The 22202-nt window shown below is 59.0% G+C and overlaps 2 protein-coding genes across 8 annotated transcripts in view; one reads left to right on the top strand and one right to left on the bottom strand.

The window, feature by feature from the left end:
• Window positions 1–77: 77 nt before the first annotated feature.
• Window positions 78–5592, bottom strand: SLC19A1 (solute carrier family 19 member 1). Its single transcript, XM_087732454.1, has 6 exons — window positions 5508–5592; window positions 2676–2986; window positions 1184–1931; window positions 719–911; window positions 495–636; window positions 78–392 (listed from the first exon to the last, which is right to left on the bottom strand). The coding sequence occupies exons 2-6, from the start codon at window positions 2850–2852 to the stop codon at window positions 204–206; spliced, it is 1449 nt and encodes a 482-aa protein (XP_087588580.1). The 5' UTR covers window positions 2853–2986; window positions 5508–5592; the 3' UTR covers window positions 78–203.
• Window positions 5593–8459: 2867 nt separating this feature from the next.
• Window positions 8460–22202, top strand: part of PCBP3 (poly(rC) binding protein 3) — a 63144-nt gene continuing 49401 nt past the window's right edge. For 4 of the 7 annotated variants that reach the window (XM_087731477.1, XM_087731475.1, XM_087731474.1 and 1 more), the window contains exons 1-2: window positions 19975–20050; window positions 21172–21277. In XM_087731477.1, coding sequence (XP_087587603.1) covers window positions 21212–21277 — 66 coding nt within the window. In that variant the 5' untranslated portion in view covers window positions 19975–20050; window positions 21172–21211. Of the gene's footprint in view, window positions 8495–19969; window positions 20051–21171; window positions 21283–22202 lie in introns of those variants that run through there. The other 3 variants (XM_087731478.1, XM_087731473.1, XM_087731472.1) reach the window with 3 other exon arrangements.

Raw genomic sequence — 22202 nt, 5'->3', positions numbered from 1 at the left:
ACCTGGTGGGCGTCCTGCCCCTGCTCTGGTTGTGTTTGTGGCTCGGGGGGGCACAGCCCTGCCCCTATGGAGCAGAAAACGGGTCCCAAGGAGTATGTCCTCAACGGGCCAGACCACCAGCAGAATGGGAGACAAAGCACATGGTGATGTTGACTCTGACTTACGGAGCCAAGACCCGGCTGCAGTGGTCACGGTGCTGGTGCTCAGGCTTGCACGGCGCCTGCCTCCGCGCTCTTCTCCTGTGCCGGCACCTCGGTGGGGAGCTGGCACGGCTCCTTGGCCAAGGCCAGCTCCCCTGGCTGCTTGCAGCGGATGTGCCGGATGCCCACACTGACGGCTGCCAGCAGGTAGACCACCGCCAGCAGCGTGAAGTAGCCGAAATACACGTAAAACTGCAAGAGAGGTGGGGAGAAAGTGATGCTTGCAGCGCCCCGCCCCACTTCATCCCACATCATTAGGGGACCACCTCCATGCTAGGTGCCCTACATCCCTACCTGGGGATGCACAGACAAGCCCAAGCCCCTCTTGTCAGCCACGATGATGGTGATGATGGTCTTCAACACAGTGGCGAAGAAGGTGTTAACCCCAAAGACCAGTGCGCAGAGCTCTTTGGAGAGGGAGGTAGCGATCTGGAAACTGTGACAGAGGGGTAACCGGTGAGCCCCTGGTGCCAGCCCGGTTGCTGGGGTGGGAGCAGGTCCCCAGGGGTAGCACGCACATGGCGACAGGCACCAGGAACTGGTAGGAGCCACGGAAGAGGACGTAGGCAGTGTAGCACAGCCAGATGTTGCTGGTGGTGGTCATGAGCAGGAGCAGCCCTGCCTGGAAAGCCGTCACCACTCCAATCACCAGCTCCGACCACAGCGTCCAGCGGATCTTCACGTACCCGGCGGCAAAGGAGGCACCAGCCCCTGGGGAGGGGATGAAGGACGTTGTAAAGACCTCAACAGCATGGGACCTACCTTGCATCTCCCAACCTAGTGATGCTCATCTCTAGTGATGCTCATTACCACTGCCAAACTACCCGCTGCATCCCCAAAAATGTAAGAATTGCCATTCCCAGGGGACGTAGTGGGATGGGGGGTCCTCCCATATCCCCGGTTTCCATAGCCATTCCCAGGGGATGTAGTGGGACGGGGGTGTCCCCCTGCATACCCGGCGTCCCCAGCCCAGGCGAGCATACCCAGCAGTGTGGAGGCGGCGTCCACCCCTCCGTTGTATACCCGGTAGTTGTCTGTGGCGGGGTAGATCTCATTCCAGAGGATCTGCACATAGTACAGCATCAAGTAGTAACCAGCTGAGTTGAAGACCCACCACAAGGACCAGAGCCGGAGCTGGGGTTGCCCAGCCAACGCTCCCACCTCTCGCAGCATACGGCACAGCACCGCCTCCCGCCAGCCCCCTGTCCCCCCACCACCATCCCCCCCGGCTATCTTGTCCAGCTCAGCGGGCACAACCCCGTCACCAGCCTCCTTGGGCCGGTTGAAGAAGAGGCTGCGCCGGGGCCGCTCAAGGAAGAGGGTGAGGACGAGGCCGAAGCTGACAAAGCCCAACGAGACGTAATTGAGGGTGAGGAAGGAGACGTCGCCCAAGGTGACGCAGAGCTGGCCCAGCACCGAGCTGGTGAAGACGCCCAGGAGGACAGCGGAGCGGGAATAGCTGGCCATACGCTGGTAGCGGGATGGGGCAACAAGGGAGAAGATGTAGGAGGAGTAGGCGATGCGGGCAGCCATGGTGACACCGTAGAAGAACTCCATCAGCTGCATGGCCAGGACAGAGGTGCCGAACACCAGCAGCAGCCAGATGGAGACATGGCTCAGGCTCTGCAGCACCAGCACAGGCTTGTAGCGCAGGTAGTCCGTCAGCAGGAAGATGGGCACCAGCACAGCCATGTAGGAGTAGGTCAGCACCGGCATGATCACGTTGGTCACCTGCCATGCATGCAAGGAGGGGCTAAGCATGGGGGACGTCCCTGGGGGACATCCCCAGTCTGGAGGAGCACGGTTTGGGTGGGCAGCAGCCACTGACCCTCATCACAGCACCTCCTCGGGAAGGAATGTGGCCCATGGTGCGCTCAGCCGGGGCCTTGGCTGAGCCCCCGGCCCCCTCCTGTGCCGGGAACACAGCGTTCCCACGGACGCAGCAGCCTGCTGGGACCAGGGCCAGCATCTCTTCATTGGGGGACAACGACATGTGGCCCCTCGTCTAACCCCATCGTTACCAGCAGCCTGGCAGTGCCCAGCCCTGTGCCCCCCACTGTGCACCGCACCAGCATGGGAGAGTCTCCCTGGTGGGATGGGTCAGGGCTTCTCCCAGCCCAGCACCCTCCTGGCATCCCACTGGCTGCCCAGGCAGGCACAGGTCAGGTATCACCCCCCAAAATCTGTTGCCAGCCTGGGCGCGAGGTCTTATGCTGGGGAAAGTTGAGCCTGGGACTTAGGGGACAGGGTGACCTCGCAGCCTAGTGAGACAGGGACATGCTGCCAGCTGGACCCATACCACACCACCTTCTCCCCCCCAAAAAGCACTGCTATGTGTCACCACACGCTGCCTTGCCTGGGATGTGGCACGCCTGCACCCCTCCACACCCCAGGACCACAGGAGGATGCTCTAGCCAGCCCCAGGGTGGTGATCATGTCCAGAAAGGGGGACACCAAGGGGGACCCGTGGCTCACCTCTGCCTGTGTGAAGTTCTTGTTGGGCCCCAGGAGATAGGGGGTGATGAAGCTCTCCCCGGGCCGGATCTGTGTCATGAAGCCATAGAAGCAGAGGTAGAAGACTTGTAGTTTCCAGTGCTGGTCCAGCACCGTCTCCGATGCTGGCTTTTTGGTGTCATCATTCTTCTTGGGCATGGCTCCACCGGCTCTGCAGCAGGACGGCAGCGTTATCCTGGGGACTGTCAGCTAGATGGGCTTTGCTGGGCCAGGCAGCACCTCTCTGGCCGCAAGCGCTCTCTGAGACATTGAAAGCTACGTCGCTGCAGTTTCTGGGGAGAAAGCAGCATTTGGCACGGGCTCAAATTCCTCCATAATCGCAAGGCAAATAAATACCACTACCTTCTCCCCAGGAGATGTTCTTGCAAGAATAAAAGCAGCTGCATGTCTTGCTGTGCAAAAGTGGGGGGGGCCATTTCAGGCAGCATTTGTAAATCCCGTATAAAAGAGCCTGGATGCATGAAGTGCCCGGCTCTGCAGCGGGGCATCCTTGGCTCCCATCACCTCCTTTTTCTCCCTTTTAAGAGTCAGTGGGGTTTTACCCCCTCCCCGAAGCAACACTTCCCTCTGAGCCAAGTTGCTCTGCTGCAGACCCAGAGGCAGAGGGATGCAGACCCAGAAGCAGAGGGATGCAGACACCCTGTGCCGGGGATGCTCTGGAAGGAGACGGCAGCAGCCACAGGGACCGCACTGGTTGTGAAAGCAAGTTAATGTGCACACTGGGCACGAGGCCACCTGTGTTATACATTAGCTGGGCAGTCGGTGGGACTTTAGCCGAGCCACCGGCAAGTGCCTGCCCCTTGGCTCTCCCCTGGCAGGACTTGATGCTCGGGCGGCATCCCCCAGCCTGGGGAGAATGCAAAATGCCATGAGGTTCACGGTCCAGAGGGGGATTAAATGCTCAAATCCTAAGGTTTGGCCACAGAAAAGCTGGCAGCGCTGTGGAGGCCCAATTAGCAGTCACGGGATGAAGGCAGGGAAGGGAGAAGGCCTGGCCCGGGTGTCCTCCCAGTGCTCCCCACTCCCATGACAAGTCACTGACAGCACTTTTCAAGCCATAAAAATCCACGTGTGCCAATCCATGCCGTGGGAGCAAGGTCTAGAAACCCGATTACCCTGCTAATTGCAGAATGACTAATCACAGTCATTAAAAAGTAAGTCCATGGTCCCAGTCTGTGCCCCCCCTCTGCCATCCTGTGTGGCCAGACTGGGGGGCTCTTCAGAGGTGAGATAACGCAGGCGGCTAATAGGGAAACAAGCCAGCGCCGGTGCCAGCAGGGGAGAGCCAGTCATAGTTGAAGCCAAAAGCAGCAGTGGGCAGTGGGCTGCCCATTCACCCCAGCGAGGACTCACCAGCATTCCCATGGGATTTCAGCACTGGTGCCTGAGCATCACCAAAACATGCACATCTCAGAGCTCACAGCTGGGCCAACAGCCCCTACCTCTTAAATAGATCCCTGGGGGCGGGACAGGGATTTGGTGTTCACTTACTGCCAGCCAGCTATCGCCCAGAGCCGGTGGCAGGCGCAGCCCCCTCGCTGTGCTAGGAAGGGCAAGGGGCAATGAGTGGGGGTTAAACACCCCCCAAACGCCCACCCCAGCACTGCGCTGTGCCGTGCCCACCTGGGCCTCCTGCAAGCCGTGACTGCCTGGACTATGCCCCATCTCCGGCTCGTCCCCGAGCCGGGCTGCAGATGTGAGCGATCGTCACCTCCAGCAGCCGCTCTCTGTGGGGCAGCCCCCCGCCACGTGCTCTGGGACCCCGACGGCTGTTTTCCACCCTCTGCTCTAAACCCATTTGGGAAGCAGATGCTCCCTGTTTCCTTTTGTGTCCATCTAGGATGGCTACAACTGCTCATCCCTGGCCCAAAGGAAACCATCCACATTAAACCTGGGATACAATTCGGTGCTGCTGTCCCAGTGTCACCGTCCCCGGGAGCACTGGCTCCTAACTCCTGGCATGTGTGTCCCCACACATGCAGGGACCCCAGCCCCAAACCCATCTGGCCAGACCCAGCTCCACCTCTCCAGACCATGCATGGAGCTGCCACCACTCGAGGTGAGCAGGCACAAGCCCCAGGGGATGCTCCCAGCTCAGTGCTGTCATCTCTCTGCCCCGGTGCAAGCCAGGCACAGAGAAGGAGCAGAGCACAGGCTGTTATCACTGTGTGAACCTGGTTATGGCCGGGTTATTGTGGTGTGACCTTGACAAGAGATCGCTGTCACACTACGTAGTTGTCAACGTGTAGTGGCCACAAGCAATTCGGGCGGCTGAGCTCAGGCACAGCTCCCTGGGGAGCCACGGCCACCACGGTCTGGAGGGGACAGCCCCGGGGGGATACTCTCCCTGCAGCCACATGTCGGTAGCACAGAAGTGATGCCACAGAAGCACAATGCATTTTGTGGGGAGTCGCCGAGTGGGCAGGGGATGGGGGTTTGCGACTCCCTGGGGCACCTTCCTCAAAACAGGGGGGGAAGCTCCCCAAAATACACCCTCACCCACCGTGCGGGCACCTATCTGCCTCCCCCCCCAGCACCCAAGGGATGGGTGGCTCCTTCAGGTGCTGGGGGGTAGTTCGGGGTGCACGTGGTAGAGGAGGGTTTTGGGGGGTGCGCGGCACCAGCTCATCCTGAGACAGGGCACTCGGGGCGCACCCACATCCCCGGCATCCCAGGTAGCCCGGGCACCTCAGCACCCCGGGGACACCCCACATCCCCGGTACCCCAGGTACCCCAGCCACCCTAGCACCGGGGGTACCCCAGCACCCCGTAGCCCCGCAGCCCGGGCCGTACCTGGGGGGGGCGGGCATGGGGGCGGCGGGCAGCACGCGGTCGGGCGCAGGGCGGGGGTCCCGGGGCTCCCCGCGGCCCCGCCGCCGCCGGAGCCGGAGCCGCAGCAACCCCAAAAGGAGGAGGAGGAGGAGGAGGAGGAGGAGGAGAGTGTGGGGGGCCCTCGGGAAATGTAGTCGTGCCCCATGTGCCCGGCGGCGGGGGGACTACTAGCCCCACAGTGCAGCGGGCAGGAGGAAGAGGAGGAGGAGGCAGAGGAAGAGGAGGAGAAGGAGGAGGAGCCCGGCCGCCCCCGTGCCAGAGCCCCGTTGGCAGCCGGTGGTTGTGAGACGGGGGGAATTTGTCCCCCCGAAAGTCTCGCCTGGGCATCCTGCCCGCGCAGCCCCCGCCGGGGGGAGCCCTTCTCCGGCTCCTGCCCGCCGGGGTCAGCTCCCCGCCCATCTACCGTCGCCTCTGGGCTGCGGGGCCCCTCGCCCTGCATCCCGCCGGGCCGGCTCGGCAGCATCCCCGGGGAGGCGCTGCCCACCGCCTTGGCTCCCCCCAGCGATTTAACGCCTCGCTGCCCAGAGCTGCTTGGATTTATTTCTGGCCCCCATTTTTTACGGGGGGGGAGGGGATTTGTTACAGTCTGGGTTGTGCCGCTGCCCGCTGCGCTCAGAGCAAAATTGCCGAATCCCGTCTTCCCCTCGGCACAGCCTGGCAGCAGCCCCCGAGATCTGCTTATGGGGTGAGACCCGGCCATCAGGACAACAGGGGCCGAACCACCGCCCTGCACCGGTCCCGGAGGCAAGAGCATCCCGTCTCCCGGGAGATGACGGATCTTCTGAGAGCATCTTCTCTCCCTCCTTTCCTCCCCCTCTCCCAGCACTCACCCTGCCAGAAGCAAATGCAACCTGACAGGGCTCGGCTACTCCACTGAAATATTTATATGTTCCCGCCTGGAAGTGCGGCAGCGGGATCCCAGATATCCGGGAATCATCGCCCCCCCCCCCGGCCAGGGCTGTGAGCGGTCCAGGCAGCCACACCTCAGCCTGGGGTCTTCCCACCCAGAGGCCTCCCATTCCACTGAGCCCCCCAACACCCTGCAAAGATGCTCACCGCCAAACCACCGCGGTAGCGGCTGGACCAGCATTTATTTCATTTGGGGTTTTCTCCTCCTTTTCTCAACCAAATGGGTAGAGCCAGGGTGTGTTATTCAGGTGGGGAACATCCCAGGTCCTTTCTTTAATGACAGCACATTTGCTCCCTGAAGCAGTTCCCTTCCTGCAGAGGAATCCAGGACAGCAGGACAGCTTTGGTGCTGCAGAAGGAGCCGGCTCCTGTCTCCTCCCAGGCAGTCGCTGCTCCTGGGGAGGATGGCAAGACCACAGCAGATGTGTCCGCAGGGTCCCTGTGCCCACCGTGTACCTCCCCCGGGCAGGAGCACAGCCCTTGGTGGCACCTGTCTCTCCATCCCCTGATTGCCAGGACAGTGGCAGGGTTGTGTCTCTTCCCTATGTGCAGCAGGACCTGGGCGCAGGAGCACCCCAGGGTGTGGGTCCAGGGTGATGCTGTGCACCCTGGGGCCGCTGGTGGGCCTTAATGACCCTGAGCAGTGTCACCCTGAGCAGTGTCACCTGGGACCCCACCCACCCACCCCAATGTGCGTCCCCTGGCAAAGTCATGCTTCCGCTACCAGCCCCGGGCACTGGCCAGACTGCCCCCAGCCTGGGATAGCACCCAGGGGTGCAAGGGCCGGGCTGTCAGATGCATTTGTGCAGAGGGTAGGGTGCTGGCAGCACAGAGCACCCCAGCCTCCCATCGGTTGGCTCACGCAGTGGGGGCAACCCCCCCAGGCCCGAGGGCTGGCATCTCCTGGTGCCCGGCTGTTGGGGCTCGGGGCTGGGGCTGGGACTTGGTTTCGGCATGAAGGATGGGGCTGGGGCAGGGGCAGAAAGTGGGGCAAGGGCTTGGGCAGGGGCTGGAGCAGGGCAGGGCAGGGGCAGAGCAAGTTTAGGGGCAGGAAGAGGAGCAGGGGCTGTAGCAGGGGGAGGGCAAGGCAGGGACTGGGGCAGGAGCAGGGACCAGGTAGGGGCAAGGGCAGGAGCTGTGGCAGGGGCTGGGGCAGGGCAGGTTTAGAGCCAGAATCAGAGCCAGGGGCTGGGGCAGGGCCAGTGTCAAGGTCTGGTGCTGGCGCTGGGGAAGGGACAGGGTCTTGACCAGGGTCTGGGACACTGGCATGGGCTTGAGCAGGGGCAGGGGCAAGGGCAGGGCAGGACCAGAGGCTGGGGCAGGGCAGGAACTGGGGCTGGGAAATGGGCAGCGGCTGTGGCAGAGAAGGGCAGGGAAAGGGAAAGGTCAGGGGCTGGGGCAGGGGTGTGGGTAGGGGTAGGAGCAGGGGCAGGGTCAAGGCAGGAACACGGGCTAGGACTGGACAGAGGCAGGGGAGGAGCATGGGCAGGAGCAGGGGCAAGGCAGGAGTTGGGGCAGGGGCAGGAGCAGGGGCAGGGCAGGAGCTAGGCCTAGGGCAGGGGCAGGGGCTGGGGCAAGAACTGAGGCATGGGCAGGAGCTGGGACCTGGCAGGAGCTGGGGCAGGGGCGGGGTCTGGGGAGGGGTCTGGGGCAGGGACAGGGGCTGGGGTAGGGCAAGGTAAGGTAAGGTAAGGTAAGGGTCGGGGCAGGGGCTGGAGCTGGGGTAGCGGCAGGGGCCAGGCAGGGGTAGGGGCAGGAGCAGGAGCTTGGGCAGGGGCAGGGCGCGGGTGGAGCAGGCAGGGGGCGGCGGGCGGGCCGGGCAGAGCCGAGGGGGCCGGGCAGGGCTGCGGGGCCGGGCAGGGCGCACACGCTCGGCTCCGGCTGCCGCCTCCCTCGGAGCGAGCCCCGCCGCGCCCTCCCGGCCCCCAACTCCGCCGCTCCTCTCCTCCTGCCCAGCCCTGCCTGCCCCTGCCCGACCCCTCCCCGCTCTGCACAGCCCGTCGCTCCGTCCGACCGTCCGTCTGTCCGTCCGGGGGCAGGTAGGGCTTTGCCTTCGCTCGGGGCGTTGTTTTCTGGGCGGGGGCGGGCTCGGAGGGGGCCCGGGACGGAGCCATCGGTGCCGCAGGGGCTGCCCGGCACCGGCCGGCGCACGCTGCCCTCGCCCTGCTCCGGCCGGATCCACCCGTGGGGCGCGGGAGCGGGTCCCCCGCGCAGGGACCCGGGTGGGGGGTGGTGGCGGGGAGGGGGACGCAGCCCCTGCGACGAGGAGGCGGCTCCCGGTGCGGCATCACTCCGGGAACCAGCCCGGGAGCAGGAGGCGAGCACCCTCCAAACCCAGGGTGGCTCCGCAGAGCTGTGGGTCCCCCCGTCCCCATCCCGAGGGCCGCCCCCCCGTGCCCTCCCACCTCCCCGGCTGTGCGTCTCTGCGAGGCTGCTGAGAGTTTTCCGTCCCTGACTCCCAGCCCGGGATGCTGCCTGGCTCGGCAAGGGCTGGCCTCTGCCGAAACGAGCCCCAAAGCGCTGTCCCCGTGGCCCTGGCCCACAAGCGGGGGTCCCCCAGGGAGACAGCTTGCCAACCCCCCCGCCCGCCGCTGCAGGGAGAAGCGTGCATGAGGACGGGTGATGGCAGGGATGCTGCACAGGCAAGCCCTGGCCGCTGGCTTTCGGGCGGTGGCTTTTGGGTGCAAGCATCCCAAGGGGTCCCACTGCTGTCGGTCTAGCGGTCATTTCTGAGCCCCAGCTCTGGGTGTGCCGGTCACCAAGCACCCACCAAGCAGCTCATCAGTGCACCCAGCTGGGGCAGATGCAGCCCCAGCATCACTGCTGGGGGTAGAAAGGGGGGCCAGGCCTTGTTTCTGGAGCACATGCTTCCAAGCATCCCCCACAGTCGGGCATATCATCTCCTGGGAGCCCATTTCCCCAGCCGGGACCTTTGTGTCCTTCCTCCAAAATTGGGCTGGTTCATCAGCACATGCCCCGAAGAAGCACAGGGTGCCCTGCGCTGGGGTTGCTCCCCCCTTGCCACTGGCGCCATCACTACCAATAGCATGGAGCTGGGTCGAGAGGCGTAGGTTTATTTGCGTATCACCCCCAGAGCAGTGGGCAGCATTTATTGCCCAGCTCCTCCTGGTGAGTCCCCCCGGGGTGTGGGTGAGGCCTTGCTGACCCATCCTGGGGAGCGGGGGGGCCCATGCCCTCTCCCTGCAGCAGCCCAGCCCTGTGCAGCCTCCTCCAGCGGCCGCCGCACTGCAGAGCATCCCTACCCCGGTGCAGATGCTGCATGGCCCCCCTGGGAATGGCACAGAGCACCGCAGCTCAGGGCATCCTCCCCCAGCTTGCAGCACGGCAAGCCCGGGACAGATGGGGCAGCTCCAGGCCATGATGCCCCAGGGGCTCCCACAGTGCTGGGGGCAGGGGGTGAAGCTGGGTGCTGCAGCCATGCGGTGTGGTGCAGGGGACCCAGGCTTTCCCAGCCTGCAGCCATGGACGGTGCACGCTCACTCTTCATCCTTGTGAGAGGAGAGTGTCTGCGCATCCCAAGGGATGCCATAGCAAGGAACTGGCTGGTCCTGGTGGGAGATGCACTGGACACTGCTGTGTGCTGAGGTCTGAGGGGAGCTGGGAGGTGCACAGGGGTCCTGGAGGGTGGAGGGCATGGATAGCAGCACCTAGTGCAGACCAGCTCCCACTATAAGCAAGCAGCCTGGGGATGGAGAGCCCCGTGGGAGGTGAAGAAGGCACCCAAAATCTCTGCGATTTATTCCGTGCTTTCTAGGAGCATTTCCATAGCGGCCTCTGGGAGGATGCGAGAGGGAAACCCCTGTCTGAGCTCATTTTAAATGATGGCCAAGGAGGCGTAGCTCTGTTATGAAGTTCAGGGCAGGCCCATCTGGGTGCCGAAACTGCTGCCAGACACTGCTGGGGTGGGTCGAGCGATGCTCAGCTCCTGTGCTGCCTGAGCCCAGGGTCCATGGGCCTGTGGAAGGAGGCTCCAGCCCAGGTTAGCGGGTATAAATATAACCCCCAGCTCCTTTTCCTTCTGTTTTCAATGGCCCCAGGAGAGCATGGGCTTATTTTGGGGCTGGAGCTGCCTCCCACCCACCTGGTTGGCATGCCTGCACAGCAAGGCTGGGGTGCTGCAGCCACCCCTGCATGCATGGTGTCCCTCCCACGGGGCAGAGCCTGGGGAGGGGGAACAAATGTCCCCAGCTACCCCCCCAGCTGCCGCAGGGCTGCCTGCAGTGCCCTGGTCCGGCCCCGCGGGAAGCGGGCACGGTTCAGGCAGCTGCCGGCAGCGCTAATGGCAGTGTTTCCTCTCGGCCTTGGTGAACGGACAGAAGCTCTGCTTCTTCGCCCTCCTAATTGGGGAGGTGAATTAGCAGTGCAAAGATGTGGCTGGGATCCCATGCGGTGCCTGCTGGCTGTCCTTCCCTGCACAGAGGCTGCAGGGATGCCGGAGATGCATGCCAGGCTGGGGGACAGCGTTCGTGTCCCCACGGTGGACCCTTTCCTTCCAGCCCTGGGGCAGTGATACCTGGGGCAGTGACAGGGACATTCTTCATCTTCCTGCCCTGTCCCAGCACAGCGATGCAGAAATACATCCACTTTTCATCAGGCTGGCAGGCAAGCTAGGTGCTAGCGCCTCTCTGACTGCCTGCTGGGAAAACACGAAGAAGAAAAGCTCTTTTAAACACAGAAGGTCCCTCCTTTGAGTGTCCCGAAGGGGCTGCTTTCTGTCAAGAAGAGAATATGGGATCTTCCAGTGGGCAGGTTCCCCCCATTTTGGGGAAAGCCCATCGAGACTCGGCACACCAATTGATGGGGAGCCCTTTGCAGGAGCTGTGGACAGTTGGTGACTTCCTAAATGAAGCAAGCACTCAAGAGTGCAAAAACGAAACGCTTTACTCTGAAAATGGCAAAATGGAGCACTTTTTGAATTTTCCACCTTGTTTTTTTGGTTGCTTCTTCCCTTTGCTGAACCCCAAACTCTGGCCTGTTTGGGCAGGCTTTGCAACGAGACACGCAGAAGAGTAATTCCCCAGCTTAGGGGAAATGTGTTTCCAGCCCCTTTGGTCTGGCAGCAGCCCATCACCAGGGTCTCACGGCGTGTGCCCCCCCAGCCTTGCCATGGGAGCATTGGCGTCATGTCCACCAGCCAGGTGGGCACATGCGGTGGGGAAACCCAGGGTCAACCAGAGGAGGAGAAAGAGGGTCCGCATGCAAGGGCAACCAGCCAGCATCTCTCAGGAAGGGGTTAATCCTGGAGCTCCAGATCTGGTATCCTATTGCTGGCTGCTTTGGGTAAAAGCCTTTTTGGCTTGGTTTCAAGGGCAGTGGCAGGAGGATGACTCATGCATCCCTGCCACCAAGGAGTATACCCTCTTGTCCAGACTTTCCCAGTGCAAGGTGATGGTTTCCTGAAAATCCAAGTGCCCTGGAGGGCCCCGGTCTGCTGGCCTGGGGTTTGGGAAAAGCTGCTTCCCAGCAGTGCTAGGACTGGCTTGTCCTTAGGGAACTGGGGGGGCGGCAGCATCTCCAGCATGAGTGCTGGGTGATGCTGAAGTGCCTGTGCGGGTGTCCCCAGGATGAGGACCTGCTGTGGCAGGTGCAGGGTGAGCAACCAGCACCAGCACAGCCTGCCCATGCTTGGCTCCGAGTGGGAAGGGAGCAGGATCTTTTCTTAAAAGCCACTAAATGATAGTAACTTGAGCAATGCATTTGGAAACATAAGCGACATGCTGCTGTGAGTAGAGGTAGCCAATGCTTTGCTCATTCCTGACATTAGCGGCTGAGCTGCTGCTCCTGGAGGGGTTTCTCATCTGCAACATGTGGCTTTGCTCTCTGCATGGTTTGGAGCTCCCCCCAATGTGTTCATAGTGAACACTGCATGAACACAGGACTCATGGAACCACAGCTGGCATGGGGCTGGGGGTGCTGCCAGGGGTCTCTGCCTTGAAACCTTTAAATCGTGAGACCTTGAAATCTTCCCACTTGTGCAGACACGCCATGATGTGGGCTTTGCCCCCCAGGTCCCTCTCATGACAGAGTTACACATCTCTGGTTGAGACATCTTTGCTCCATCACCGTTGCGAGGATCTTGGGGGGTTTGCCACTGGGCAGCCATGTGCCTTGCATTGCATTGGGGCATGTTATTTGGAGGATGCTTTTGCCCCAGCGCAGCCTGACTCTCATCCCTTTTGTCCACAGGGCAAGAGCCGCCCAGCCAGCTGCACCATCACCTTCCCAACACCTCCAGATGTGCCTCCGAGTCGCGCTGCACAGGGGACCGGCCCCGGGGGTAAGGAGGCAGGAACGGCCCCGCCACAGGTCCAGGGCTGCCCAGGGGACTCCAGGCATGATGGTGGCATGCCCCTCCCCGGCACAGGTCACGCTGGCTGGTGGCAAAGCCAGGCCAGACCGGCTCTGTGCTGCCAAGGGGTGGTGTGTGGCCACTCCGTCCCCTCTTACCTAGGTGATGATAGGAAGCTGGACGATCTATGATGAGGTTCCCCACTGCCCATTGTGCTCCTGAAATGATAAAAATGAGGACTTTTGGCGATAGCAGTGGATGAGGGCATCCAGCTTTCAGTCCCTGAAGCAAACATCTCCTCCCTTTTGTGTGTCTTGGGAAAGCCCACAGGAGAGCCCCTCCCAGTGTGCAGGCAAAAGAGGGAGGGCTTGGAAAAAGTTTTGAGGTTTCAGGGTGAAATTATTTCATGCCAGGCAGCCTAATCCATCTCTGGAGTGACCCTGCTTGGGGCAGGAGCTGGACCAGAGACCTCCAGAGATGCTCAGAGCCTGACTCGCTCTGTGCCTCTGGCCTTCCTTCAAATATGGAAACGATTCAGTATTTAAAGGCTTTTATTTGACTGATGACATGAAGGCAATGTTTTGGGGAGCCGTAGAGAGGAGACCCCAGGGTATCTGTGAAGCAAAGCCCTTCCCTGTGATTGTGTGGCTCCATGGGGCAGGCGAGCCTCTCTGCTGTGGTTGCCCATGGCCACTCCGTGAAACACACCTTGGGAATCTTGGGAAGCTTCAAAGCCCAAAGCCAGTGGGCAAAATCCATATGTTTCTGACATCTCATAGCTTTGGGAGAGATTCTCCTGATCTGGCTATGTTGGATGCTTTTTGTCATGGGAGGAGGATGCCTCGGGGATGCCCAGGGTGGGCTCCCTGAGCTTGTGCAGGGCGAGGGATCTTGCAGGACACACAAGGCTGTGATGGGGAGGATGGCGAGTGCATGGTGAGGTGCAGAGAAGCAGCCCTGTAGCATCATTGGGGTTTTAGTGTCCACTGAAAAATCCACCTAGGGGGACCTCTTCAGGCACCTCGCTGGTCTGGACACCTCTGTGATTCAGTTTCCCCACCTGGAAAATGTGTTACCCCTCCAGGGGATTTTGGACATCAGCGCATGGCAGGGGATGGACAAGTGAGGGACCTGAAGTTTCCTGTTTTTACTGCACAGCTTGGGTGGCCGTGGTCCCCAGGGACACACACCGATAGCTCACCCTCTATCTCCCAGGACATTTCCTTGCATGCGGCCTTTGTGCTGGGGGTCTGGCTCCCCAGATGAGCGGCAAAAGTGATGCTGTGCCATGCCGATGTGTGTTACACCTCAGCCAGGTTTTCACCAGGCTCTGCTGGCCATCCATGCTCCTCTGTCAGAGGACCAGGGTGCAAATCGTGCCCAGATGCCACGCATCCTGGGCTGTACAGTCTCTGTCCTTGCTCTGGGTTGCAGCCTCCTTCTTTCAAGCATTTATGAGAGCTAACGTGCCTGTCATCGACAGCTCTCCCTGCCGCGTCTAGAAAACACCCCAGAGTTTTGCGAGTAGAGCTGACAATATCTGGTGAGACGTTTCTCCCTTGCAAGCATGCAGGAGTAGTTTTGCCAGCCCTTAAGCAAGGGAAGAGGGGCAATGATAAAGAAAGGATGGAAGGAAAAAAACACAACACAGAAGAAGGGGGATGGCACCAAATTTGCTGACCTCCTTGCTTTCAGTTGCCTCTGGAGCAGAAACAAAATGAATTGGAGGGTGTTGGCTGCTTGCAAATGACCCCAGGAGCAGGACCGAGCTGTGCAGATCCTGGGGTCTCCTTGGGCTGACCTCTGCTCAAAAAGACCCCAGTCTTTTGAGCAGAAACACTTTTCTGAAAGGCATGGGGTGGGCTTGGCCATGGGTGATGTCCTGGAGAGCTGCTGGTGGCATCTGCTGCTGGGGCTCAGCTCCAGCTCAAGTGCTTTGACATCAGTACGTTACATCACTCCTAATCCTTTTAGAGATGTTTAGGTTTTGGAGAGAGCATGTTTGGCTCTCCAAATCCTGAGGACCTAAACTAACCCACTCCAATGGACCTAATCCCTGTCCTTCCCCAAAGGTGAGGAAGGGCCAGGGATTCCACTGTGGATGGTCCGTCTCATCCCGGTGGCTGTTCCTAAGGCTTCCTAAGCGCACCAAGGACTTCTTGTGTGCAGCAAAGTCTCAGCCCTTCGTGGCTGGGGAGCACTCTGGAAGTTTTAAAAACTCACCAGATGTGGTTTTCCCCAAGGAGACACCAGTTGCTCTGTTTCCCTGGGTAGGGCACTTATGGCATAGCTTGCTGTGACCTAAATGAAATGTCTGCTTGTCCCAAAACCAGGTCTCCACTGGGTACCCAAGGACCCGGCGCTGCCTCCTCTGCCCTCGGGGATGCTGGAGTCCCTCCAGGCCTGCTGGATGCTGCTGGTGTTTGCAGGAAGAGGGAGGAAAAGGCGAAATGCTGAGCTTCCCCCCCCTTGCCAACTGATTTGTCCTCTAGGAGATTAGTCCCCTTCCCTGGCTTACGGGGGGATTTGCGGCTGTTCCATCTGCTCGAGCCCAGCCGGTCACCATGTGCCGGGGAGGAGCCGCTGGAGCCCAACTGCTGTCCCCGCTCCCGGGCATCCTGGGCAAAGCCACCCTTGGGTTTGCACCCTGGGTTGGGCATTTCTGGCTATATCTGCCAGAAGGGAGCAAAAACCCCTGGAGCTACGTGGGTAAAAATCACGCTTGCGATGTGGTTTAGACCCAAGGGCATTTGTCAAAGGAGCTGATGAAAACTGTGCGGAACAATAGCAAGTTTTTTAAGCTGTTGGCTGGTAGAAAGTCTTGAGTATGCTCAAGGACCTCCCCTTCTACCCAGGATGGTCCCAAGGAGATGATTGCCCCATAAAACTCCCTTGGCCTTTCAGAAAGCAGGTGGGTGAGTGAGGAGGAAAGCATCTTGGTGCAGACTTTCCCAGGCAAACCCACGACATGCCTACTGGGGCTTTGGGGGTAAATGGGAGGAGGTTTGCTGGCTCACAAGCGCTTTTAGAGCCAGGTTTTCCCGAGAGGAAAACCGGGAGGTGATAGGGGTGATGTGGGGCTCTCCCCTCTCCCGCTCCATCGCTCCAGTCTCATCACCAGGCGCTGTTTGAAGGTGGTGGGTAGCAAAGAGGCTGGAGGTAAGTTAGGGAAGAGTTGATGACAAGCAGACTTACAGACACTGGATTTATAGGGACTGACTGAACTAGGTTTGTGGAAGTGGTGGGGGGGAGGCTGCTGGGTGATGCCAGGGGCCCAGGGCTTTGCTGAGTGCCATCCTGCTCCCAGGCTGCGGGGACTGTGGGACATGGAAGCCTTTGCCCATGCCCAGATCTCAGCGAAGAGCAAGTCTGGCATGCTGCTGGACCCAGGAACATGCGCTCCTTATGCCCCTGCCTTTTCGGCAGGCATGGGGCCATGTGGGACCCTGCCGGGCCCCCCTGGAGATGCTCCCGGTGGGGCAGCTCTCAGAAAGCACTGGTTTCTCTTCTAACGTGGCAGAAAATCACACAGAGGGGAACTCCAGGCAGCAGAGACGAGATGCTGAGATGCCAGCACCATGCCCATCCTGCTCACACACAGCTGCAGAGCTTGGGGGGGGACCAGTTTCGGCCCCCCATCTCCATTCTCCTTGCTGTTTCATCAGGAATACCGATGGAGGCTGCCAGGTGTCAGCTCAGAAATCTTTTAACTTTACCTCATCTCCCCAAATGGACAATGTCTCCGCTCATTAGGTACCCGCCCAGGGGGCAGATGTCAGCTCCGCTCATGGCTTTTCTCAGCTCATCTCTGCTGAGACTCTTGATGGCTTCAGAGCGCTCAGGTCCCATCACATCATGCCGGCTCCTGCCCGCAGAGCTGCCTGCTCTGCCTGCCCGGCAGCCATGCCATCCCGGCGGCGGCTCACCTACGGGCCCCCCTGCCCGGGCTCACCACCTCCCCCTCTTGAGGAGTGGGGTTTTGAAGGATGTTTTGTTAAAAGGCCGGAAAACAACGGGCACTGGTGGCACATGCATGGCGTGCGCACACGTGTGTGTAGAGCTGGAATCGCTTTTTTGTGCCCAGGCAGCGCCTGGGAGGAGAAGCCATCGCTGAAGCCTGCCCTTTGAGGCTGATGCGTTCCGACAGCTTGTTCACTGGGACATTAAAATCATTGCCTCTGTCTGCGTAAAACACCCAGTAAGGCGGATGATGGGAACACGGGTCAGGGGAGGATCGTTCTCTCCCCTATGCGATGGACGGCAGTGCTGAAAACCCCAAGCAGCAGAACAAAGTGGATCCCACCAGCGCAGGGGCTGGTGCACCCGGACTGGATGTGAGCAGGGTCCTCTCCGACATGAAGGGGGCCAGCAGCCTTGGAGGAGCAATGGAGATGGAGCCGTCTTGCTGAGGTTCCCGTCTATAAGGTGTACTATAACTCAGGGATTTGGTGATACAGTGGGAGAACATCCCCATCCCACCCCATCCCATCCCATCCCATCTGGTGCATTCCTTACCAGCTGCACAGCATGTTTTCCCAAAGAGCTTGAGTTTTCCCTGGGGGGTTGCAGCAAAGCAAGAGGACACCTGCAAGCTCTCCATGCTCTCTGCAGACCTTGGACCCCACACAGGTGCCCCATGGTCCCAAACACAGGGGAAAGCAAGGTGTCCTATGGGCACAAACAGCCGAGTACTCAAAGGTGAAGGGAAGCTGAAGTCCAGCTTTGCTGGCTGAGTTTTCAGGAGAGGCAGGCTGGGTTTTGGAGCAGGCTTTTTTTTTTGGAGGGGCTGGTATGTAGTAGGGGATACAGGATGACCTGCTGCTATTTGGGATGGTGGGATAGGGCAGCATGCCAGGGTCCAGAGGGGGCTGCTTCTGCATCTCCAGCCCAGAGCAGGTGCAGAGATGGGGAGACTCTGGGCAGGGCTGCTGAAAATCTGGTTTTGCCTGAGCAAGCTTTGCTTTGAGGGACCCTTAAAAGTGATTCCCAGTGTGATCTGCTGGGTTGGGCTGGGGAGCAGGGCAGCGTGTGAGCTGGGGTGCTCTGGACACCCACCAAGACAGTGCCAGGGGCAGCCCCCATGCCTAGGTGCAGCTTTGGATGACTGCAGATGTCCTCAAGGGCAGTGCTTACCAGCTTGCTCAGACTGAGTGAAAGTGGAGGAGTTATCACAGCCTCACAGGACCTGCTCACATGTGGAAGCACCCGGCAGCTCACCTCCAAGGCCAGGCACCAGCAGGGAGCTGCACACAGTTTGTTCACCTTTGCATCCTATTGATGCCATGTGGCCAAACCCTCTTCAGAGAACTTTTGACCACATCTCTGTGATTCCTCCTTACCCACTCAAGAAGAAATGTGAAATTTCGAGCCCGCTGGAACAAGGTGGCCGAGTCCTCCAGCACGCACGGGTGGCGTCAAGCTGAGGGTGCTTGGTGCCTCTCTGGGATGAGTTAAGGATGTTGAAATGTCATAGTCTACAAAGGCTGACTTTTGGGGTGACTGGCCACATCAGTGCGTTGGAATTCATTGCATCCTCAGGTACTTTTATCTGGGAGCAATAGGTGCGATTTTGCTGGGATCTGGACACCTCTGCTGCTCAGCTGTTCACAGATGACTCCTTCAGCATCCTGGGTGATCCCTCGTGAACATTGCTGACCAAATTTGCTAATGGGACTTAGTCCACGAGAGCTAGCAGGCAAGCTGGCCATGCAGGGATGGAGCCATGCTCTCCACTGCCATGGATCAGGAGACAGAAAGCTTTTGGTGTGATAAGCTTGCTGGTGTCTTTCTTGCAGCACCAATGTGTGTTTCACTGGAGAGAAACAACCAGGAAAAAAAATAATTGACTCCTCTGCTTGTACTGCCAGAGCAGACACAAGGTGCAGGGGCTATAGCCATGCTGGAGAGAGGATTTGGGAGATGATGGCAAGGATGATAGTCTACCAGCAGACCAAAAAGTTGCTTGTCCATAAGTTTGTCATGATGCCTTTTAAGACGACAACTGACTGCCCTGCATTGGCCACTGATGAGCAAGACCCCGCTGTTGTGTGATGTAGGGACACAGGCAGCCGCCACAGCTGTGGTGTTGCTGCTGGATGGCTGCGCCTGGCAGAGGTCTTCTGGAAACAGCCCTGCAGGAGGTGTTGGGGGATGCTTAAAGCAGCTGTCGTCAAGACGTGCTTTGCAGTGCTGAGGTTTCCGCTTGAAGGCAGCTTTGGGATTATTTGAGGTGCACTCGTACTCGTGCTGGAACTGAGGTTTGCACCCATCACTGCACCAGCCCTCTGGGAAACGCAAGCGTGTCCGTACCTGGTGGTGACCTGCACCTTAATTGCAGAAAACAAGAGTTACATGGCTAGACAAGTGTGCGGTTTGACTGACCTGCTCCTGTGCATCTCAGGGGGCTGCAAGACATAGAAATAGCAGGTTTTGAGACTGGCTTACAATTCTATCTACACCAAATATTTAGAGGAAAAAGCTGTGCTGGAAGCAGGAGTTTCTGTGCATGGGTGTGCACATGGTGCACAGTGCAAGACCATGGGGTTGCAGTTGGGATCTTACCGTGCAGCATGTTAGTGTAAGGGCGGAAGAATTGTAACATAACAAGAAGCAGAGCTGCTGGGAGATGGACCAATATTTGATTAAGAAAACTGCTGACAAATTCTTTAATGACGCATTTCCTGAATGCTAAGCCTTTTCTGGAGATGAACTCAAACCTGTGACCTGAAAGACAAAAGTTCCTTTCCTCGTGAATTCATGGGCTGCGTTGCTGTGGGTCACTGCTCTGCGTCTGTGTGGGCAGCGGGGAGGCAGGATGTGCCCGTGGGGCTGGGACAGAGGGGTTTGCACCTGCACTGGCGCTGGGGAGCAGGACGGGGGGTTTTCTTGCGACCCCTTGTCCTTCCAGCATCCTGAATCCTTGTCTAAGCCCCCTTGTTCACACGTATTTTGATGAAGCTGGTGCCATGGTCGGGGGTTTTCCTTCTTTTTCTCAATACTGGAATCAGTGACCAGAAGTTTGTGCTAATCAGCATAAAAAAATTACCAAGGATTCCTCTGCTTGGGGCTGTTTTACCCATGTGCTTCCCCATCTCCCAGGTTTCCCTCGGCCACGGCGGCAGTGCCAGGAGGATGCTCTTGCGGGTTCTCGGGTAGGGTGCTGGCTGGGCACCCTGGGGTGCTGAGAAGTTGTGCTGCCTTTCAGGTCCTACCCTGCTGCCTGCACTGCTGACCCCGGCCCTCTGCCCCGCGGCCTCCCAGACCTGCCCCCGCGGCTCCTCCAACGGTGAGTCACCGTTTGGGTTTTCCATCCTTTCCAAATTTTTTTGGCAATTTGTTTGGGACCTGTCCTGCTTGCTGGTGACACCAGCTGGGGATGCAGTTGCTACCTTGGATGACATGTCTGCTGTTCAGAGAGACATATAAGATTTTGTAGGGGAAAAAACATTAATTCTGAGGATAGTTGGTCACTGAGAGAGGCTGCGCAGTCTCCATCCTGGGAGGTTTTCAAGCTCCAAAAGGATAAAGCCTTGGGCAACTTGGTCTGATCTTAGTGCTGACACTGCTGTGAGCAGCAGGCAGGACTGAAGACTGACCTCAGGGGTCCCATGGTCTCCCCTCCCACCGATGAGCTGCTTCCCATGGCAGTGGCATCAGCCCCTTGTGCCCAGGTTGCTGGGGATGAGCGCGGTGGCTGCCAAGTCACCGGGAAGAGGAAGGTTTCCTCTTGTAATGCACAAGGTGCCCCGGCACATCAAGAACAGCACCGAGTCAGAGCGATGTGTGGGGCCTGCAGCTCGCCCACCCCACTGCCTGAAGAATATTTTGGGTGATGGAGAGGTTTTTCTGCCCTCTGGCCTTCAGCTTATTAACGGCTCAGGCTGCTCAATTGATTTTATTGACGGGTAATGCATGCCCCAGTTAACTTATTGGGAGCAGCAGAAAAAATAAAGCAATAAAAATAGCCCTGCGCCCATGTCACGGAAACAAGCTGGATTATTTCCATTGCTGTGGTGGTGTGATTTCTGGATGAAGGAGACCTGGGGTTTGCGCTCCCCCCGTGAGGGCAGTTCCCACAGCTGGACCGGTGGTCTGTGGTCACCTCAGGGGTCTTGCTGGGGTTGTGTCCCAGGGACCCCCCTCCTCCACAGCCTGGCTCTTTGAATGACTTCCTTTGGTCAGTAGATGCTGGGGCAGGACCTGCCCAAACTTGGTCTGAATGTAGAGAAAAGTATAGACAGGGCTGTGCTGCCTGCCCCATAAACAACTTGGAGGTGATGCTCCTGATCGTTTTGTCCCCCCCAACCCAAAACATGTTTTATTTCTCTCTGAAAATCTTTTCCTGGATGGTAATCAGGTGTCCTTCCTCTGTGCTGTGCCTAACCTCTGCCGTGTCCTGGTCTGCAGGCTTGTGCCGTGGACCCCCAGTTTCCACCCTGTGCTCAGCATGCCCTTTTCTGGTGCAACCGGACCCTCTGAGGAATCACTCTGGAGCTCGAGGCCAGCCTGCAGGGTAAGGTAAGGTGAGATCAGTCCCTTTCCAAATCCTGTGGGTTCTTTGCAGGTGCACCACAGTCTCTCTTAGGCTATAAAATGCCTGCAGGGAGGATGTGGTTGGGCTCTGCAGACAGGGATATTGCTGCACTGCAGCGACCCAGCCCCATGTGAGGGGCAATACTGTGACGTGGGCAAAAAAGGGAAGGGGGTTTTGCTCCCTGCACAGTGCAATCCTGCTAATGGCTTCTATGAGAGGTGTGTTTTGCTGCTGGGACCTCTCTCTGCGAAGGGGCCAGCACAGTCCTGCATCCGTGCAGGTCTCCCATCCTGCTGCCTCTGCCCTCCTTGCACTCAACTGCCCGCTTTCCACTGTTGGTCACAGGGGTCCATTAAAACCAGCTAAAGAGCTAAGCTGGGAAGTGCATAGACAGGGTCATTTTCATCAGCCATTCTGCTTTTGTTACTAAAATAGATCTGCTTTGGCCTGGGGCTATCGTGTTGTCCTAGGCATTGACTATCGCAAATGGATGGCGGGACAACATTTTCCATTAGCGAAGAGGACACACATCTCTGAGTGAGAAGACAGCTCCATAAAGCAGAAATGCTGTAGCGACAGACAAACCCACCTCTCCTCTCTCCCTTTCATTTTAAAAATGTTGCTAATCCTTGTTTTCCACACCTAAAACCCTGGGAGACACCAGCCAGAGCAACACCCTGTACCTGTGACAAGATGGTGCATTTTGGATAAGGGGATGGAGGGTTTCTCAGAGGAGCTGCAGGTGACCCAGTAAGGGGCAGCAAGGGTAGAACTTGCCCAACAACCTGTGAAGAAGCTTGTCCAAGGTCACTGGTGATGTGGTGGGTACCGGTTGTGCCTGGTTTTGAGTGCACATCATCTGAGGTCTCTGTTGTCACCGTCTCCGGATCCTGTGTGCTATGGG

This window comes from Nipponia nippon, unplaced genomic scaffold (assembly GCF_047370975.1).
Source record: "Nipponia nippon isolate SJK-2023a ecotype South Korea unplaced genomic scaffold, ASM4737097v1 scaffold_5, whole genome shotgun sequence".
Classification (NCBI taxonomy): Eukaryota; Metazoa; Chordata; class Aves; order Pelecaniformes; family Threskiornithidae; genus Nipponia; species Nipponia nippon.
The sequence above is the reverse complement of the archived record's forward strand: the minus strand, read 5'-3'. Positions and strand labels throughout refer to the sequence as shown.

Coding starts and splice junctions, on each gene's coding strand:
- SLC19A1 (XM_087732454.1), bottom strand. CDS start 2,852: ATGCCCAAGAAGAATGATGACACCAAAAAGCCAGCATCGGAGACGGTG. Junction 637..718: donor TTCCTGGTGCCTGTCGCCAT/GTGCGTGCTACC, acceptor CCTCTGTCACAG/TTTCCAGATCGCTACCTCCC. Junction 393..494: donor GCTTGTCTGTGCATCCCCAG/GTAGGGATGTAG, acceptor CCTCTCTTGCAG/TTTTACGTGTATTTCGGCTA.